At 39.7% G+C, this 20010-nt stretch overlaps 1 protein-coding gene across 4 annotated transcripts in view; it reads right to left on the bottom strand.

Annotated features, from left to right (window-relative positions):
* The window catches only part of LOC126337707 (probable Rho GTPase-activating protein CG5521), a 275478-nt gene that overhangs the window by 139365 nt on the left and 116103 nt on the right, over nucleotides 1-20010 (bottom strand). For all 4 annotated transcript variants that reach the window (XM_050001492.1, XM_050001493.1, XM_050001495.1 and 1 more), the window contains 3 exons: nucleotides 18437-18535; nucleotides 12585-12740; nucleotides 3622-3753 (listed from right to left, as the gene is read on the bottom strand). In XM_050001492.1, the coding sequence (XP_049857449.1) occupies nucleotides 3622-3753; nucleotides 12585-12740; nucleotides 18437-18535 (387 nt within the window). The remainder of the gene's footprint in view (nucleotides 1-3621; nucleotides 3754-12584; nucleotides 12741-18436; nucleotides 18536-20010) is intronic.

Below are 20010 nucleotides of genomic sequence, written 5' to 3'. Positions count from 1 at the left end.
GTTCAGACTGGTCAACAAGTGACTGTATGGAAGCCATAGACCCACTTAGTGATTTTACATAGGATCAGAATTTTCCCGGGTTCCCTGCCAGATCTTTTGTTTAGGTATGACAGTGGTATAAGTTGTATCCTTCAAGCATAATCCTTTTCACAGATGCACAAATCTCAACTAACATTTGCTTATCATCATTTGAGCATCCCCTTTTGACTGAGAGTGCAACAGCCTCTGCTTCTTCAGCAGTTTCAAATCTTGTTATTAAACCATGGTAGGTCTCTCCAACCTTAATCCATTTACCAAGCATATAATTCTCCAGGCCAAGATTTAAAATCTTGCTTAAACTTTTCCCATGATTTGTTTACATCCATCTTGCTGGAACTATGGGAGACCAGATCAGTGTAACTAATATCCTAACAACTGCTTGTCTGCTCTCTTCTAGCCTCTTAATTATTTTACATCTATCTTCAAGAGTCTGCCAGTTCAGTTCCTTCAGCATCTCACGAATGCTTTCCCATGGGTCAAACAAACCTGCGACCATTCTTTCTGCCTTCTCTGTATATGTTCAATATCCCGTTAGCCTTATCTGGTACGGGTCCCACACACTTGAGTAATATTCCATAACTTTAGTAAGCAATCACCTTTGTAAACTGATTGCACTACCCCAGGATTCTACTAATAAATTAAAGTCTACCACCTGCTTGACCCACAATGGAGCCTATGTGATCATCCCATTTCACATCCCTACGAACTGTTACACCTAGTTATTTGCATGAGCTGGCTGATTCTAACTGTGACTCACTGATATGACAGTGATAGTACACTATCATTTTGGGAAGAGTGTAATTTTATGTTTTTGAACATTTAAGGCAAGCTGCCAATCTTTACACCACTTTGAAATCTTATCAACACCTGACAATATTTATGCAGCTTCTTTGAGACAGTACTTCCTTATAGATAACTGCATCATCTGCAGAAAGTCTGAGGTTGTTATTAATATGGTCTGTAAGGCCAATACTGGGAGATTAAGAAGCTTGCACAGGACAGAGTAGCATGGAGAGCTGCTTCAAATCAGTCTCAGGACTGAAGACTACAACAAACAACAAAGATCAATAACGTACAACATAAACAACAAGTATCACAATACATTTTCCTTGGGCACACCTGAAGTTACTTCTACATCTGACAATGACTCTCCATCCAAGGTAACATGCTATATCCTCCCCACCAATAAGTCTTTAATCTTGTTGCAAATTTCACTTGATACCCATATGATTGAGCTTTTGACAATAAGCATAGGTGTGGTACTGAGTCAAATGCTTTTCAGAAATCAAGAAATACTGCAGCTATCTGACTGCCTCAATCCAAATCTTTCAGTACATTGTGTGAGTTTTATGTATAGTGGCTTGCTCTGAAAAAGAACAAAAGTTTATAAGCCAGGTTATAATATCCCAGTCGCTGTTCATGCACATATATACTGCTCACTGTCTCCATCACATAATGAATTGTTATCTTTACCAACATGCCCGCCCCCCCCCCCCCCCCTTCTAACAGCTGTGTACCGCAAGTCTCTAGAGGAATGGAAGGTTCCAAATGATTGGAAAAGAGCACAGGTAGTCCCAGTCTTCAAAAAGGGTCGTCGAGCAGATGCGCAAAATTATAGACCTATATCTCTGACGTCGATCTGTTGTAGAATTTTAGAACATGTTTTTTGCTCGAGTATCATGTCGTTCTTGGAAACCCAGAATCTACTCTGTAGGAATCAACATGGATTCCGGAAAAAACGATCGTGTGAGACCCAACTCACTTTATTTGTTCATGAGACCCAAAAATTATTAGATACAGGCTTCCAGGTAGATGCTATTTTCCTAGACTTCCGGAAGGCGTTCGATACAGTTCCGCACTGTCGCCTGATAAACAAAGTAAGAGCCTACGGAATATCAGACCAGCTATGTGGCTGGATTGAAGAGTTTTTAGCAAACAGAACACAGCACGTTGTTATCAATGGAGAGACGTCTACAGACGTTAAAGTAACCTCTGGCGTGCCACAGCGGAGTGTTATGGAACCATTGCTTTTCACAATATACATAAATGACCTAGTAGATAGTGTCGGAAGTTCCATGCGGCTTTTCGCAGATGATGCTGTAGTATACAGAGAACTTGCAGCATTAGAAAATTGTAGCGAAATGCAGGAAGATCTGCAGCGGATAGGCACTTGGTGTAGGGAGTGGCAACTGACCCTTAACATAGACAAATGTAATGTATTGCGAATACATAGAAAGAAGGATCCTTTATTGGATGAGGTATCGAATATACTGCTTCCCCCTACTTATACCTCACGTGGAGATCACGAATGTAAAATTAGAGAGATTCGAGCGCGCACGGAGGCTATCAGACAGTCGTTCGTCCCATGAACCATACGCGACTGGAACAGAAAAGGGAGGTAATGACAGTGGCACGTAAAGTGCCCTCCGCCACACACCATTGGGTGGCTAGCGGATTATGAATGTAGATGTAGGTGTACAGCTGGTATTCACACTTATTAAGAGCAACAATTACATTGTGATTAAAGGTACGAAATATGCTATGAAGTATGCTATTACCTTACAATCATTAGCATTCAAGTGACTTTCCGAGTAGTGTCACCTACGTAAGACTCATGTGTCATATTTCAAGCTGTTGACACAATGACCAGAGGATTCAATGCTGAATATAGGCACATTAAAGACTTACCAATGCCTACATAAGAGCTCAATGAATTAGGCTAACTTCTGAGGTGTAACATGACAATGTGTGAGCTGTTTTCCTTATATTATCTAAGAACAGAGGCTTTTCCTCAGACCAATGTTGACTGATGACAAGCCACTCAAACAAAACTTTCCTAAAATCACCTTGGCCACTAACATAAACTTCATCCCGATGTGTCCAAATGAATATATACACAACTGAGTACTATAATCTCTCTGAACTCTTAACTCTGAAGTGGAGTGCAGGTTCCAAGGAAAAAACTCACCAGTACCGGCACTCGTGTTCACGTGGCCTTCTTACCACATGGTGTCTACATTGTAGCTATTAGCTACCCTTCCCCAACTCTTCCCTTTGGACCCTGCCTCTTTCCTCCCCTTGCCCACTCCATGCAACACGCAACCCAATTACCCAACCCAGTCAAGGTGCACAGCTGCAGCTCTGGAACAGTGTATTCAACTGGCACAAAGTAGCTATGCGCACACATGCACGTGAAAATGAAGCCGCCACCCTCTGCACCCCGCGCGCCCCCCCCCCCCCCCCCCCACACACACACACACACACACACACACACACACGCACACGCACACGCGCACGCGCGCACTAGCATTTTCAATCTTATTTACATTCCTGTCACTGACTTAATGCCTCTACCATTTGGTGAGTTGTTACATTTACTGCAGAAGTGTGTGCATTTATTTTAAACTGACAAATGATCAGGAGTTGCTGTTTATTTTAATAATTACTTAGTTATACAGGTGTTTCATATTTCTGTCCTAATGATTCCACACTTTCCCATAACTGTTTTTTAACAATTTCTCAGTACAGCAATATGATAAATAAAGTGGCTACATACCTATATATAGATGTAAAAATACTTACTGTTGCTATATCATTTGATGATAAAACAGTATTGGCTGCATGAATAAAGTCATACATTAGTAGTGAATAGCCTGGTAACATCAGTGAAAAGAAACGAGGTCCGCAATATTGCACTATTGTGTTGACAACAGCCTGCAAGGAAAGAGACATGCTTAAGTATAATTTCACATATACTTACTAATTGTTAAAATAAAATATTGAAAAACCAATTAATAGTACACAACTGGAGAGGGTGCCTTTTGGAATCAGGAAAATAAGAAGAAATAAAGGGTAGAGGGTCCACAGTCTGTCAACAACGGGTTTATTAGAGACAGAATGGAAGCTCATATCAGAAAGGAGGCAGAAGGAAATTAATTGTGTCCTTCTGAAAAGGAAGCATAATTGTGGTATTTGCCTTAATCTATACAAGGAAACTGGCTTTTTACTAGTGGCTTCTATATCACATATTTCACACACACATCTGATTTTTTTGCTGTTTTATACCATCTGACACCATAGAGGATGTTGAAAAGTATCTGTATATTCAGACAAGTGGTATGCTCTTTGCTCTGTGCACAAATTGACAAATGTATTGCCCAATTCTCACAACCCAGTTGACACACTGAGCACCACAAATAATAGACAAATTGCAGTTCATAATTTTAAAGCACTCCAAGACAACAAAATATAGGAATGAAATATCAACAGATCATTTTAGGACTTTTTTTGTCACCCCCTTCTCATCCTCATCTCAGAGTGGGAACGATAACTTACACCCACAGTACTTCAATCTGCCTCCTCACACATGCACACTACCATTTTCTATCCTCGGCATGCCCACTACCCGTCTCATCTTCCACCTGTCTTCTAAACCTTTCCCTTCCTCTCCTCACTTCTATGTATATCTCCTCCTCCTCTTCCTCCTCCCTCCCCTCTCTCTGTCCATCTCTTATATCACTCCATTTCAACACATTCCCATCCCTAAGGAAGGCAGGAGTTTCTTACCCCCATAGTGATCCTTTTCCAACAACAAGTGGTATGTGAACTAAGTTTGGTTGAAATTGGCCCAGTGGTTTATGAGGAAATACATTCATACATCCATTTATTATATAAATACATAGATTACAGAAACTCAATGTCTGGACGTTCAGACAAGGATTCGGACCTTACTTCTCTCAAATGTAAATGGACTGCCTTAATGACTGCATTGCCTCATTTCTTTTTTAGGGATACAAATAATGTCAATTGTAATACTTCTTATTCATTACTCAATATATCAGTTTAAAGCAGGGGAAAAATTGAAGTTTTTTAATTGTAATATTATAATGAGAGGAATATTAACACAGCAAATAACTCTGTGAGTAGTTAACAATTAAGTAACCTAATTTTAGGCACATTATGTTTGCAAATGAATCTTCAGTGATTTATGAACACATTTGAAAAATCACTTTTAAGTGAAAATTACTTCAGAGCTTGAAATATGCAATTATAAGGATTAAAACATCTTGAGAGTAAAGACATGAAGTAATAAACTATGATGGAAACCAAACAGTTAGGACATAGTTATACTACAGATTGCTTTACACAAAACACTTTTTTCTATTCTTGGTTTGCTTTCTTCAAATCAAGGTTACTCTTTCTTTCATTTGTTTGAGCATATATTTGAATAATGATGGTAAAATTTCTTTTTTGACTATAAGCTACAAAATCAGTTATTACTTTTCCCCCCTTACTTTTTAATATGCAACACACATATCACCATCATACACGAGCTAATCATGTCACAGAACCAACAAAAAACTGTAACGCTCCTTTTTTTCAATACACACCAGCTAAAAGTCACATTTAAGTAGATAAATTAACTTTATGCTTTCTCTAATGCTCCATGTATTCCATTTTCTTCTTTCCTCTCTTCTGTTGTCCATTTTCTTCTATGCCTTATCAGAAATATTTTGTCTTAGACAGTTCCCACTTATTATTTTTCTTTTGTATTTGTTTTTGTTTTCTATTTCTTGTCTGTTTAAGCAAATGTATTATACATTTTCATTCACTCTCATAGGCCAAATGTGTTTAATTTCTTCAAAGTGTTTTGCAATATTCATCAATGTGCTAAGAAAAAATGCTCAGGGTGTGCCACCATAATATAAGTATTATTTCAACTGTAATTTTTTCACTCTTTTGTATTCTCCTGTGTCATTCCAAAATTTATGTTTTTCTTCCCCTTGTTCTATTTTTAAAATATTGTTCATGTCATTTTGTACAAGCAGGAAATATTGATTTATACAAAGAAGCTCAGCATCAATGTGCACAGGTTTGATATTTCACAGAAGGGTGTCACAGAAATTCTGGAGAACCTGAATATGCAGATACTTGCCAATTATCCTGTGAAAGCCTGATTACAAAGTCTTAGGAATCAGTATTAAGTGAAGAATCTAGGAATAAATTACAGCTCACAGTGTATCACTCACAGCAGAGACCAGATACGACCAATTACAAGATGCACGAGGGCCTTTAAACAGTATGTGATGGTCTACTGTTTGGGCATTAGGAGTTTAAAATAGTGATGTATTGTGCTTGTGTGGAGTCTGTAATGTATGTTAACCAGTGGACTGAGATCTGCTCAAGCACAACTGATCTCCATCAATACCCTCACCTCTGCACACTGTTACAAATGGTATACTGAACACAGTACGCGCAACATCAGCAGAAGCTAATAATATTGCCAGGGTTGCCACTCTGTTCCTAATCCATCATAGACAAGGCTAAGTCAGGATAAGCTTGCTTTTTATTACCACTGAAATTTCTGTGTTGTTCTGATATTTCTATGCTTTGTTTTGAGAATTTTTATCTGTTTTTGTGCTACATCTACACTTTCTGACAGACTTGCTACATCATCTGGAAATACTAAACAGTCAATTTTGAGATTATCCCTTTTCCAGCCAATTGCTGCTGGGATTTTCTGATCCTTCTTTTCAAGCACACAAATTAGGAAGGTTTGGAGGTAACCTAAAACTTAGTTTAACTCTGTCATAATCACAAATGGATCTCATACAAGGGTGGTTTGAAAAGTTCTTGAAACAGAGTAGAAAAAAAAGTACTTACATCACTGAAACTTTTTTTTATTTTTCAATGTAGTCTCATTGCAGATTAATGCACTTGGTCCAATGATGTTCCAGTGCCTTGATCTCATCTCAAAAATGAGTTTCCTCCAGAACTGCAAAATAGTTGTCAACTCCGGCTATCAATTCTTTGCTTGAAGTGAATCTTTGTCCACCAAGAAAAAATTTCAGTTTTGGGAAGAGATGGAAGTCTGACATAGCCATACCAGGTAAATAAGGCCGCTGTGGCAACAATTCATACTTTAGTTTGTGTAACTTTGCCATGGCAACAGCACATGTGTGCAGGTGAGTGTCTTGATGGAAGATGGCTTTCTTCCTTGCTAAACCTGGCCTTTTATTGCGTATCTTTTGTTGCAGTTTTCCACGAGGTTAGCATAGTATTCTTCAGTAATTGTTTGCCCAGTGGGTAGATAAACTACAAACAGAATCCCCTTTGCATCCCAGAACACTGATGCCATGACCTTACCCGCTGAAGGAACTGTCTTTGCTTTCTTTGGTGGCAGAGAACCAGCATGTTTCCACTGCTTTGACTGTTGTTCTGTCTCTGGGATATAGTAGTGCACCCAAGTTTCATCTGTGGTTACAAACTGGTGCAAAAAGCCTTGTTCGTTTCTCCTAAAATGCACCAAACATTGTTCCGATATGTCCATTCTCATGTGTTTTTGTCCAGTGTCACGAGTCGCGGCACCAATCTTGCAGATAATTTTTTTCATTTTTAATTCTTCAGTAGTAGTAATAATAATAATAATAATAATAATAATAATAATAATAATAATAATAATAATAATAACAATGAGCATATGGCATTGGTGGCCAGGAGACCCCTCGAGGGGCGGTTCGGCTGCCGCTCCACAAGTTCTTTAACGCCACTACGGTGACTTGCAAGTGAATGAGGATAAAATGATGATGAAAGACAAACAACACCCAGTCATCTCGAGGCAGAGAAAATCCCTGACCCCCGCTGGGAATCGAACCCGGTACCCGGTGTGCAGGAAACGAAAATGCTACCGCAAGACCACGAGCCGTGTCGACTTAATTTATGACCTAGTTAAGTCACTTCCTCCGAACGAGAAGTACGCTCCCACTAAACAAGCAATTCTTCAGTTAAAATGTGATATACCGTTTCAGATGACATCTGGCAAGTGTGAGCAATTTCATGCACTTTCAATCAGTGATCCCCCATGACCATTTAGTGCACTTTTGCAATGATTTCTTGAGTAGTGACATATCTTCGCCGATCACTATGCGCACATCATCTAAGCTCTTCCAACCAAATTTAAATTCATATGTCCACTTGGCAACAGTTGAATATGAAGGAGCAGAGTCCCCAGTGTGTTCTGGAAATCAGCATGAATGTCCTTTGCTTTTATACCTTTCTTTACAAAGAACTTAATCTCTGCTTGAGTCTCTATTTTTTCCATCTTTGCAAATCACCGTACAAGAATAACAACAGAGCCACATGACCAACATAGCTCTCTTCCAAGAGCACTGACGTGACACCTGTTTACAGGCAACAGTCCACAATGAATATCACGTGAAGAACTCTCGTGCGCTAGTGCTGACCTCTTGTGGCGACTCTGAGAACTTTTCAAACCACCTTTGTATTTTATTTTAGATTTGTACTGATTACTTTTCTTGTAAGAGCACCTGTATTAACTTATCTATGCCAATATATAACAGAATTCCAAACAGAGTCATTCTGTCTATCGAGTTCTAAACTTTTTAAAACACACAAATGTGCAGAAGTAGTCTTTAATTTTTACATCACATATCAACTTCAGATCATTAATTTATGGTGCACAGCACCTAGCCCCCTCTGATATTCTTCAAATTCTGTATCCAGCTGTTGTTCTTATGGGAAGTGAAAAATTTATATCTTACAGGGGTTAAGAAAACCATTACAGTTGATCACATTCTTTGTTACCTTTTTGTGTAGCAGATGGTTTAGTCTTCTTCTTCAGTCATTTTGTAAATTCCCTTCATCACAGATTTTTTCACGAGTTTAGCAAGTGTCAGACATGTCTGTCTTTAAAAAAATTTTTAAATTCCTGGTATTAGCTTCTCCTAAGGTCTTAAAATTCGCCATGAAATGCAGAATTCTTCTTCATTTAAAGACTGGATTGTTTCTCAGATTACTTAAGTTCGATAAATTATAACCTTTCTTTTCGTCACTCACAATTGAGTAATTTATCAAAACATTTGGCTAAAATTTTGTAGTTATATGCAATGTTCATCCCCAAGTTCTCTCTCTCTCTCTCTCTCTCTCTCTCTCTCTCTCTCTCTCTCTCTCTCACACACACACACACACACACACACACACACACACACACACACGCGCGCACACACACACACACACACACACGGCATTGCTGATAGTTTTGTTTCTTTTTTTATGCTGAAACAGTCCAAATTTTTCATGCTTTTTTAGAACCAGTTCTTAGCAGAAGAATGTTAAACACTTGAAAAGAAATCATAATGTAAATGGATAGACAAAAAGTCTACTCACCAAGTGGCGGAATGGGAACACGAACACACACACACACACACACACACACAAGGATTGCAAGTTTTAGAGCTTTCAGAGCCAGTAGGTCCTCCTCCTGGCAGAAGAGCTGAATGGGAAGGAAAAGGGATGAAGGAAAAGGACTGGAGAGGTTTAAGGAAAGGGGAACAATTCACAAAGTCACCCAGAACCCTGGGTCAGGGGAGACTTACTGGATGAGATGAGAAGGAAACACTGATTGTTGGGGACTGCACTAGATGAAATCTGAAACCCTGAGAGGTTAAAGGTGGAAGACAGGGTAATATGCAAGACAGAGATTACTACAAAAACATCCTGTACGAGTTAAAAATTTGGAAAAACTAAGCACATTGTTCATAACAGCGGTGGGGGGCGGGAGGGGGGGGCGGGGGGGGTGGCAGCGAAAAATAGACAAGACATAAAATGATAGATTTAAAAAACTAAAGTGGAGTGAAGAAAGGAGTAGTCACTGTGAATAAATGCTGAGATGGAAGGAACTGAATTAAGGCCAGGTGGATGGCGAGAACCAAGGACACGTTGTAGTGGTAGTTCCCACTTGCGAAGTTCTGAGAAACTGGTGTCTGGGGGAGGAATCCAGATGGTGCGTGTGGTGAAACAAGCACCGAGCTCATGACTGTCATGTTGTACAGCTCTGCAATAGAATATTGTGAGTTGCCTGTATACACCCTCAGCCTGAGCCCATTCACCCTGACTGATAACTGGGTGGTAGTCATGCCAATATAAATGGACAAACAGTGTTTACGTAACAGTTGGTATATGAGGTGTCATTTCACAGGAGGATCCCCTTTGATGTGTATGTTTTGCCAGTTACAGGGCTGGAAAAGGTGGAGGTAGGAGGGTGCATATGGCAAGTCTTGCAGCGAGGACGGTCACATGGGTAGGAGCCATAGGGTAGGCAGATGGGTGCAGAAAGAGCTTAGGGTCTGACAAGGATACTGTGGAGATTGGGAGGGTGATGAAAAGCTATTGTAGTTGTGGTGGGCAAAATCCCAGACAGAATGGATCTCATGTCAGGGCATGATTTAGGAAATCATGGCCTTGTCGAAGTAGGTGATTGATACATTCAAGACCAGGATAATACTAGGTGACATGTGGTGTGCTCCAATGTTTTTTGGAGAGATCCGCAGTACCAGGATTCAATGTGACGACCCAGGAAAGCTGCTTTTGAACTAGGCTGTTGAGATAATTATGTCCAGTGAAGGCTGAAGTGAGAGAGGTGGTGTATTGCTGTAAAGAGTCTGCATCCGAACAAATATGTTTGCATCGAATGCCAAGGCTGTATGGGAGGGAACACTTGACATGAAGATGATGGCAGCTGTCAAAAGTGTCAGTACTGTTGTTTGTTAGTAGGTTTTATGTGGACGAAAGTGTGCAGATGCCCTTCAGATCGATAAGCCTTCAGCCCCTCGTTTGGTCCAGATACATTGATGACATCTTTGCTGTATGGACTCATGGTAAGGCTGACCTGTTAAAATGCCTGGTATCTCTAAATACCTCATCTCATTTAAATTTCATACGGTCCTATTCCGAATCCCACGCCACTTTCCTTGACGTAGATCTCATCTTCACCGAAGGCCTGCTGCACACATTCATCCACATAGGACCTGCTAACAAACAACAGTAATTACATTTTCCACAAAACAACTTTGGAGCACAACACTTGTCACCCAATATTATCCTGGTCTTGAATGTATCAATCACCTACTTCCAGAGGGCCATGATTTCCTAAAACCATGCCCTGACATGAGATCCATTCTACCTGGGATTTTGCCCACCACACCTACAATATTTTTCGTCACCCTCCCAATCTCCGCAGTGTCCTTGTCAGACACTAAGCTCTTTCTGCACCCATCTCCCCACCCTATAGCTCCTACCCCTGTGACTGTCCTCACTGCAAGACTTGCCCTATGCACCCTCCTACCTCCACCTATTCTAGCCCTGAAACTGGCAAAGCATATACTATCAAAGGGAAAGCCACCTGTGAAACGACATTTCGTATACCAGCTGTTATGTAAACACTGTTTGGCCAATTATATCGGCATGACAACCACCCAGTTATCAGTCAGGGTGAATGGGCACAGGCAGAGGGCGTATACAGGCAACTCACAATATCCTATTGCAGAGCATGCTGTACAACATGACAGTCATGAACTCAGTGGTTGTTTCACCACACGCATCATCTGGATTCTTCCCCCTGTCACCCCCCCCCCCCATCCCCCCCAGCCCTCCTCCCAAATCTGTTATATGCAATGCACTTAGCTTTTGAGTCTTATTAACTTGTACACAGTGTTTTAGAAGTAATCACTGTATTGCATATGACACTGACTTCCAAATTTCATCTAATACAGTCCCCAACAATCAGTCTTTCCTTCTCATCCTGTTCGGTAAGTCTCCCCTGACCCAGGTTTCTGGGAGAATTTTCTGAACTGTACCCCTTTCCCTAAACCTTTCCAGTCCTTTACCTTTACCCCTCTTCCTTCCCATTTAACTCTTCTGCCGGAAAAAGGAGATACTGGCTCTAAAAGCTCTAAAGCTTGTAATCCTTGTGTGTGTGTGTGTGTGTGTGTGTGTGTGTTCCCCTGCCGCAACTTGGTGAGTAGACTTTTTATCTATCCATTTACATTATGATCTCTTTTCAAGTGTTTAACATTCTTCTGCTAAGAACTGGTTCTAAAAAAGCAAGAAAAATTTTGACTGTTTCAGCATAAAAAGGAAACAAACTATCAGTAATACCGTGTGTGTGTGTGTGTGTGTGTGTGTGTGTGTGTGTGTGTGTGTGTGAGGGAGGGGAGGGGGAGGGGGAAGGGGGAGTGAGGGAGTGAGGGGGGTAGAGGGAAAGGGGAGGGAGAGGGAGAGAGAGAGAGAGAGAGAGAGAGAGAGAGAGAGAGAGAGAGAGAGAGAACAATTGGATTCAATTAGATTTGATTGCTCAGAAATTAAAGCAAATAAGTAGTAGAAACTTCTACCAATTAAAGAAATTGCAGCTACAGGTCTATGTTCTTTAGGAATGATGAATATAACTTGGGAATAAACAGCGCACATAACTGCAAAACTGGCTCCGAAAGCTTGTAAACATTAAAACCTGTGTGTTCCCCAGCCGCCACTAGGTGAGTTGACTTTTTATCTATCCATTTACATTAAATTATCAATAATTGATTATTTTCACTGTTTTAAAAAGTAGCAATATTACAATAAGTAAAAATAATTTTCTGTGCATGTTTAACATGAAAACCACTCTTAGGCAAAGATTACACCATTTATTCAACTGGACATTTGTAGAAAAATCATTTTAGGCTACTGATTTTACCAAACATAAAACTAACCTGTTCAGTGCCAATAAGTCCATGGTGTAACACCTTATAGAAGTGAGTAACATGATCATGAGGAGCTGGAATGTCTTGGTGAGTCATTGTCATCTGGCACAACAACCTCAAGGCACTCAACTTTCCACGTGCATAGTTTGCTGGCAATGACAGGGCCTGCATTAAAAAACAATTGCTATTTGTGTTAACAGCATAAGTACCTAAGAAACAAGTAAATAGTTCCAAAACAAATGTAAAACAGAATTCAAAGGCAAATAATACTCCACCCAAATTTGCAGCATCAAACATTAAAATAAAAAGTGATCCAGTATCATATTTTGTGCTATACTGAAATGTGACACTATCAAGGAAAGAACTGAAATATTTCAGTGGCACCATGGCTCTCAAAACCAAGCAACACATTATCAATAATTTGTACCATTAATGTGTTGCAGAAGTCCGAATGCAATCTCTCTCTCTCTCTCTCTCTCTCTCTCTCTCTCTCTCTCTAACACACACACACACACACACACACACACACACACACACTACCAGAATGTCAGGTTTACCAAAATCTCCACTGCTATAATATCGTTTGTCATCTTTAATTCATTGCATGTGCTTCCTACTTTCCACAATGACTGCTGCATCAATAACAGTAAAATGCACACCTCCTTGTTAGTTGTTGGCCAACTACTTACAGCTCAGTTTCCTGCGCAACCCACCTGGCACTATGCTGAACATTTTTCTGGAGCGTATAGTGGTAATTCTATCTACTGCTCTGAATGTGGTCAATGTTGACACAACATAAATATAGCTATTGTACAAGCCATTCAGACTCAAATTTTCTTACTCTGAAGCTCCTCTTCGGATGAATTACTATAAATCTCTGTCATCAAAGCCTCCTCTTCATCTAAGAATTATATCTTTCCAGTAACTTTCAAAATTAATTTAGCAGTCTATGACAAAAGCAACGTGAGTCTTTAGATTTACCTAAATGCATTAGTTCAGTGTTCCTTCTTACCTAGTTGTCCTGTATATTCACTCTTCTCCATGGGGCCAGAAATGATTATCTGTCTCCAACTGTGCTTTCTTTGGCACAACAATTTCACGTTATTAGTTTTTTATGTACTTAAACAGTTTAGGATCAGAAATGTCCAACCATTCCTGTTCAGGTGTGCCAGCACAATAAATATTTTGCAAACAACTATGCCACAAACACAAATGCAGTAACTTACTCTAGTCAATCTTCAAAAACAAATGCTCAAAGTATCCACATGTTTTATGCTAGTATGCCAATAACTGTTGGGCATTGGAAATAAATAATTACGTATAATAGTTTTAATTTTTGTTTGCATCCTGAGCTCTAAATAGATACTACAGCATCTGACAGAAGAGAAGGAACTATAAATTTTTGATTTCTTACTACACCTTCTGTACACGTTTTCTATCTTCCTTTTTGATCTGGGTATTGAATCAGCACTAGCGACACTAAAAATATTTTTATTCATACAGAGAGTACGTAGAGTCTGGGAACACTTCCAATTATTTATTGCACAAGAACTAAACATTGTAAAGATGTCATACATATTGCATTTTGAAGAGAAACTCCGAAAGTAAAAAAAAAATTTTAAAAAATCAATATGCGAACCATGAGTGACCCGGCAGATGTCAATATGGTAATCGAATTCTTGCCATACCCGTCCCAGCATGGCATTCTTGACTGTGGCAGTCGCTTCCCGTATTCTCTCCCAGAGCTCTGCTACATCAGGTGATAGAGGCGTTACACACACCAGGCCTTTAATGTGTCCCCACAGAAAGAAGTCATACGTAGTGAGATCTGGTGATCGGGGAGGTCATTTCATGAACTCCAACACACAAAACCGCCACGCCATTTTTGCGACTAGTCCTGACTAAATTACCAAACCACGCTGTGGTGGTATACATGAAAGTTTTTTTCTTTTTTTTTCTTCAGGGTTTCTATTCGAAATTACATAAGTATGATATCTGTACAATGTTTGGTTCTTGTGCAATAAATAATTGATAGTGTTCCCGGACTTTATCTACACACTGTATTTTGCTTGCTTTTTATTTTTTGTTTTGTTTTTCATTTCCTTTCAGTTTTTGTGATGTTATCCATGGGTTTTTAATTGTTTTTATGGTGAGCTACAAAATGCAGCCTAACACATAGTGGTGCAGCATATGTTCCACATTGATACTTCATTTCTCAGCACACTTTTTGTTCAGAATTAACTGTGCATCTACACACTGGTGTACTTTTGTCTGAGGGTTTGCTCTGAGTAGTATTTGGAACATGCTTTTCAACAAATTGTAGAGGTTTCTGGTACAGGGCACCTTCCTCTGCCAGATTTACTCAGTTTGGTAGACCAAGCTTCAGACTGCCTAACCAGACAGATGAATCTTACTTACTGGCATCTTTTGTCCTGTAACCGCACAATGGAGATTATCAGTATTTAAAATTTCATATACTCTTAGTGAAAAGAAGTACATTTTATACCACTTCACAGTCTTCCACAGTGATCCAAATGAATTCAGTGCCATGTCACTACAGTCAACTGTCCCCAGACTCAAATTGTAATGTGGAACACTAATGATTTCCCGATTCTTTTACCTGTCTTTCTGCCAATCTTTTCCATCTTAAAACAAGCCTATGGTACTACAGATGGACAACATCCATGTTTCTCTTTTGTTACACCACTCCACGGCAAGCAGTAATCAGTGGACAAAAGGAGCTTGCTCTTTGTTTAATTTTGTCGTGTATGTATGGAATGTTTCATCTCCTCTTATGAATAATACTACATACAGTTGTTCCATGGTTACGAAGCCAGAGAACATGCCTGGACTCTGATACCAATTGTTACCATAAAGAGTATGTCCTCATTCCAAATTAGATTTTATAAGTACTAATAATTTTCCCAACAACCTGGAAGACAATTTCCACTGGTCTGCCCACATATACAATAAAATTCAGGCTGTAATGGGGTCAACAGCTGTGAAGTACAAATGATTTTATTCCAAAACGTCTTCTTTTGAATGGAATATACTGTTTGAAAGGTAATCACTGTATGAACGACAATAGGCTTTCTTCACCGGAAAGTTCTTGACAAGGATGAAATGTGTTATAGAATGTTGTACAAACTACATCAAGACTATAAATTCATAGGATTTCATGGCCAGCACAAACTCGAGTAAAATTCTTTTGGGCGTCAGGCCATGTCATTGTTTGTGATTGGTTTGGGGGATTAAAGGGACCAGACTGCTACGGTCATCGGTCCCTTGGCCTCAAAACTTGAAAACGCCAACACAGAGTAAAAACGAAAAATGGAAAAGATGACAGACGATACAGGACAAGAGAAACTTAAGACAAAGACCAGACAAAATGAATTAAAATCTCACAGAGTGTGAAGGTGGTTGGCCGACCATAGAGAAAAAAAAGAAACAGCCAACCACTGAGAAACATATTAAAAACTCATGCTAAAACTTAGGCCAAAAGCCAGAGTCAATACTAAATAAAAATAGACACTTAGAGCAAATGATAAAAGCCCCCTGCTCGAATAAAACGCAAAACTAAGCCCGCCATAGCAGGGTCATCAAATAAAAGGGCAGGGAACGTATTAGGCAGTGCAAATGTCTGCTGGAGCATGGCTAAAAGCGGACAGGACAATAAAAAGTGCACCACTGTCAAAACCACCCCGCAGCGACAGAGAGGTGGGTCCTCACGACACAGTAAATAGCTGTTCCGACAAAGGACAACGGAGTCGCTGCGAGTGGCTCGCATGGAGGAATGCCACACAGTCGTCGTCTCCTTTATAGCACAGAGTTTACTGGGCGCGGTTAGGTTGCGCCATTCAGCATCCCAAAGTGCAAAAACTTTATGTCATTGTAAAATACTAAAACAATTATACAACTGTTGTCACTGTGGTGGTCCTCTTCAGGAGGACTAAGCTGCTGGGTTTTCAAGTGGGCCTTCCCCATATATTCTGTCTTATTTCAGTTGTCAGGTGACTACTGACATCAAATTTTGCAAAGCCCTTGGACAGTCTGAAGTGAAGATGGCTGTGACGAACGGGCTGAACGGTAGGCTTTTTCCTGTGTTACTCCAGTAGATGACTGACGGGCAACAGTGAAACAGCAGCTTGTACCCATGGAAAGTGTTTCCTGTAACAAGAAACTGATGCAGTTTCTACTGATCGCCTGTTTATACTGCTGAACCCATGTCTTATGGAAATGTCAGCTACTGAGCACGTTTCCCATTGGACTGGGATCATTGGCACTCAGACCATTAGAAACTTGTAGCCAGCACATTCCTGAGCTTTCTTACAGGAGCTGTACAGAAGGAGCAGCACTGAAAGAATACAGTTCCTCAGATCCTAATGCTTTCCCCCATGATAACACACAAAGTACTGATTCTGGGATATTTGCCTTGGTATATAAATGAAAGCTATTGTTTAATTTGCTCCAGATTTCATCAAAGCCATCTGTTACAAATATGGAAAAAAATTTGCACGAAATGCAAATCTTACTCTACCCCACATTTGTGTCCTGAAGTTTAATTGACACATGCAGAAAAGGACAAAAAGCACTTTTCTTCCAATCAAATGTGTTGCTACAGCACACACTTTTCACAAACTTTTCACCATCACTTTCATACACTTCAACCATTTTCCTCATAGTATTAATACCAGGAGAGAGAGAGAGAGAGAGAGAGAGAGAGAGAACACCAGACCATGACAGTAAACATCTAACTGAGAAGGCCACACACAGAAGACCTGCTATGTGCTGGGGGGCAGAAAAACAGCTCTGCACCCTGACCCGTCCAGAGCACACATGTACCTGAGTGACAGCATGTCTTACCGTGTCTGGAGCGCATACGGATTAGTCTGCATGGTGTGCATTAACAAGTTTATAACACCACAGAGAAGAAACAGTGCGTGTGCTTTAACATATGCAGAGTAGTTACAGGGTTATTGTGATGCTGACCAAAGAAGTTTATCATAATGAAAGGCATCAGAAGAAGCATTTACTGCCAACAATGAATCACATCAATCATAATATGCAGAAAGAACAACAAAATTATATTCTTAGAGTCACTTTGTTGTGTTTGTTTATGGAATAAAATAATATAATCCAGTAAGAACTGGAAAGAAAGCACAGATCACAGTACAAGGACAATGGATTTATTGTCATCAGTATCCACATCAGCTATGGGAAAAGTTGGGAGGAACATCTTTAGTGTAAGCATAAAATGTTTTGTGAAAGGTGTGCAAGACAAGGCACAATCTAATGCAATATTATAGCTATAATGAATAAAAATTACTCATGTATCTGGTGGCAGACTTGCAGGAAAACTGGTGACTTCAATAGATCATGGTACCCAACTTTCTTTCACTTGGGAATGCACAGGTATTGGAAGTTGAATTTTTATCAAGCAGCAAAGTCAACCAGGACCTCATGTTATGGAATATGCATTTGAATAGAATGAGAGGAAAACTATCAACTATTGTTGCCATTTCATATATTCAACAACAACATCAAACTTAACATCATCACCTATTCTCTATAAACAATGGAATGAGTAAAGGTAACTATATCAATAACACGACAGAGAGAAATTACCACAATGAACATTTCATTATTTTGGAATCTATATGGAACAAACGTAAATATGAAAAATATTAATGTTAATAAAAACATGGTGAATCAATAAAAAAACTCTGAATCAAATAGGATGCCATGTAGAAGATACAGATGACGAAAGTAAAAGGTAATGGAAATCAATTTCTACTAAAGTAATATCAAACCTCTTCAAAAATCTGCAAATAATTCCAGATCTTTTTTTTTATGAAGCTCACCTTGAAACACCAAGGAGCAATAATTTTTAGAGGTGGTATTAAATCTGGAGGAGGTGGTGTGCACAGGCCATCTACAGACACTCCTTGGTTCATCCGAATCTGTAAAACAATAATTATCTATGCTGTACAATTATTCAAGGTTTCCTGGAAATATATCATCAGTCAACACTATTAATGATTTAAAACTTAGTTAGCTTTTGAAACCATGTCTCATTAACAGTACACAAGCAGTTATGTCTCGATTATATATGCTGAGAGAAAAATCAATAAAATATTATACACAAAGTTTGGAAACAACACAATGTTTAAATATTATGATTGTACAAAATAATGAAGTACTGCTCAAATGTAGCTCAGAAGAAAAATAAATTCCATAGATGTGCCATTAACTTTTATGGTGAAGGCCGTACATAATTTTTTTTAAAGTCCCAGTTTAATGACACTGTAATTCACATCAAAATTTTGCAAGAATTCATACTTGGTGAAGAGCAATTTTTATTATAAAAAGCTGGAAATAACAATACTAAGTGAAAGTTTATTTCTGTTACAATAGTGAGTAGTAGTAACAAAACATGAAACCGGGGAAAAAAAACACCACAACTAAAAAAATTGGCAATTTATGTACGTATTACAGGCTACCAGCCTTTTTTACTTTAATATTATTTATTGTACCATGAACTAGTTTTTCTAGTTTTAGATTTACTATAAGCTCCTCATCAGATGGAGAACGGCCAGTGTCGGTTGGTCACAGTCAGTGTGCTCCCCGCCGCCGTTGGATAAGCAGCTGCAGCAGCAAGTCGTATACTCCTAGCTCACTCATCTGTTACATAGTTTAATTCTTAATTTCTTTGGGTGTTTTTGGTACTTGCATTGTTTAATTTATAAATTTCGGGCATATTATAGTACTTAAGAGTTGTAGCATTGCGTTTTTAGTACCTGAATAGTGTAAAATCGCGTAGTCTCCTTCCGCCGCCGAGCAGTGTGTCAGCAGTGCGCAAGTAGCAGCATTACTGCATTTACTAGGCACTCTTGTATTTTAATAACCATTTAAATTTTGTGTCGAATTGTTTGTGCTCTCTGTAGATTAATTCAAACGTTCTTTGCACAGCAGTTTTTAGCATGGATAGGGACTGCAACTGCTGTGTTCGGATGCAGGCTGAGTTGGTATCCCTTCGTTCCCAGCTTCAGGCAGTGTTGGCTTCGATCACACAGCTTGAGGCTGTTACCAATGGGCATCACTGTGGGGGTCCGGATGGGGGTTTGTCGGGGACAGCCAGCTCGTCCCACGCATCCCCCGATCGGACTACGACTGTGGCTACCCGGGATACTGCCCACATTGAGGCTGATCCCTTACCTGTGGTAGAGTGGGAGGTCGTCTCGAGGTGTGGCAGGGGGCGAAAGACATTCCGGAGGGCTGAAAGGAAGGCCTCCCCAGTTTGTCTGACAAATCAGTTTGAGGCTCTGTCTCCGGCTGATACTGATATTTAGCCGGAGATGTCTGCTTGTCCTGTTCCAGAGGTTGCCCCCTCAGTCTGCAAGATCCGGGCAGTCGCAGAGGGTGGGCTTACTGGTAG

Source organism: Schistocerca gregaria, chromosome 1 (genome assembly GCF_023897955.1).
Source record: "Schistocerca gregaria isolate iqSchGreg1 chromosome 1, iqSchGreg1.2, whole genome shotgun sequence".
NCBI lineage: Eukaryota > Metazoa > Arthropoda > Insecta > Orthoptera > Acrididae > Schistocerca > Schistocerca gregaria.
This window is presented reverse-complemented; position numbering and strand designations above follow the sequence as displayed.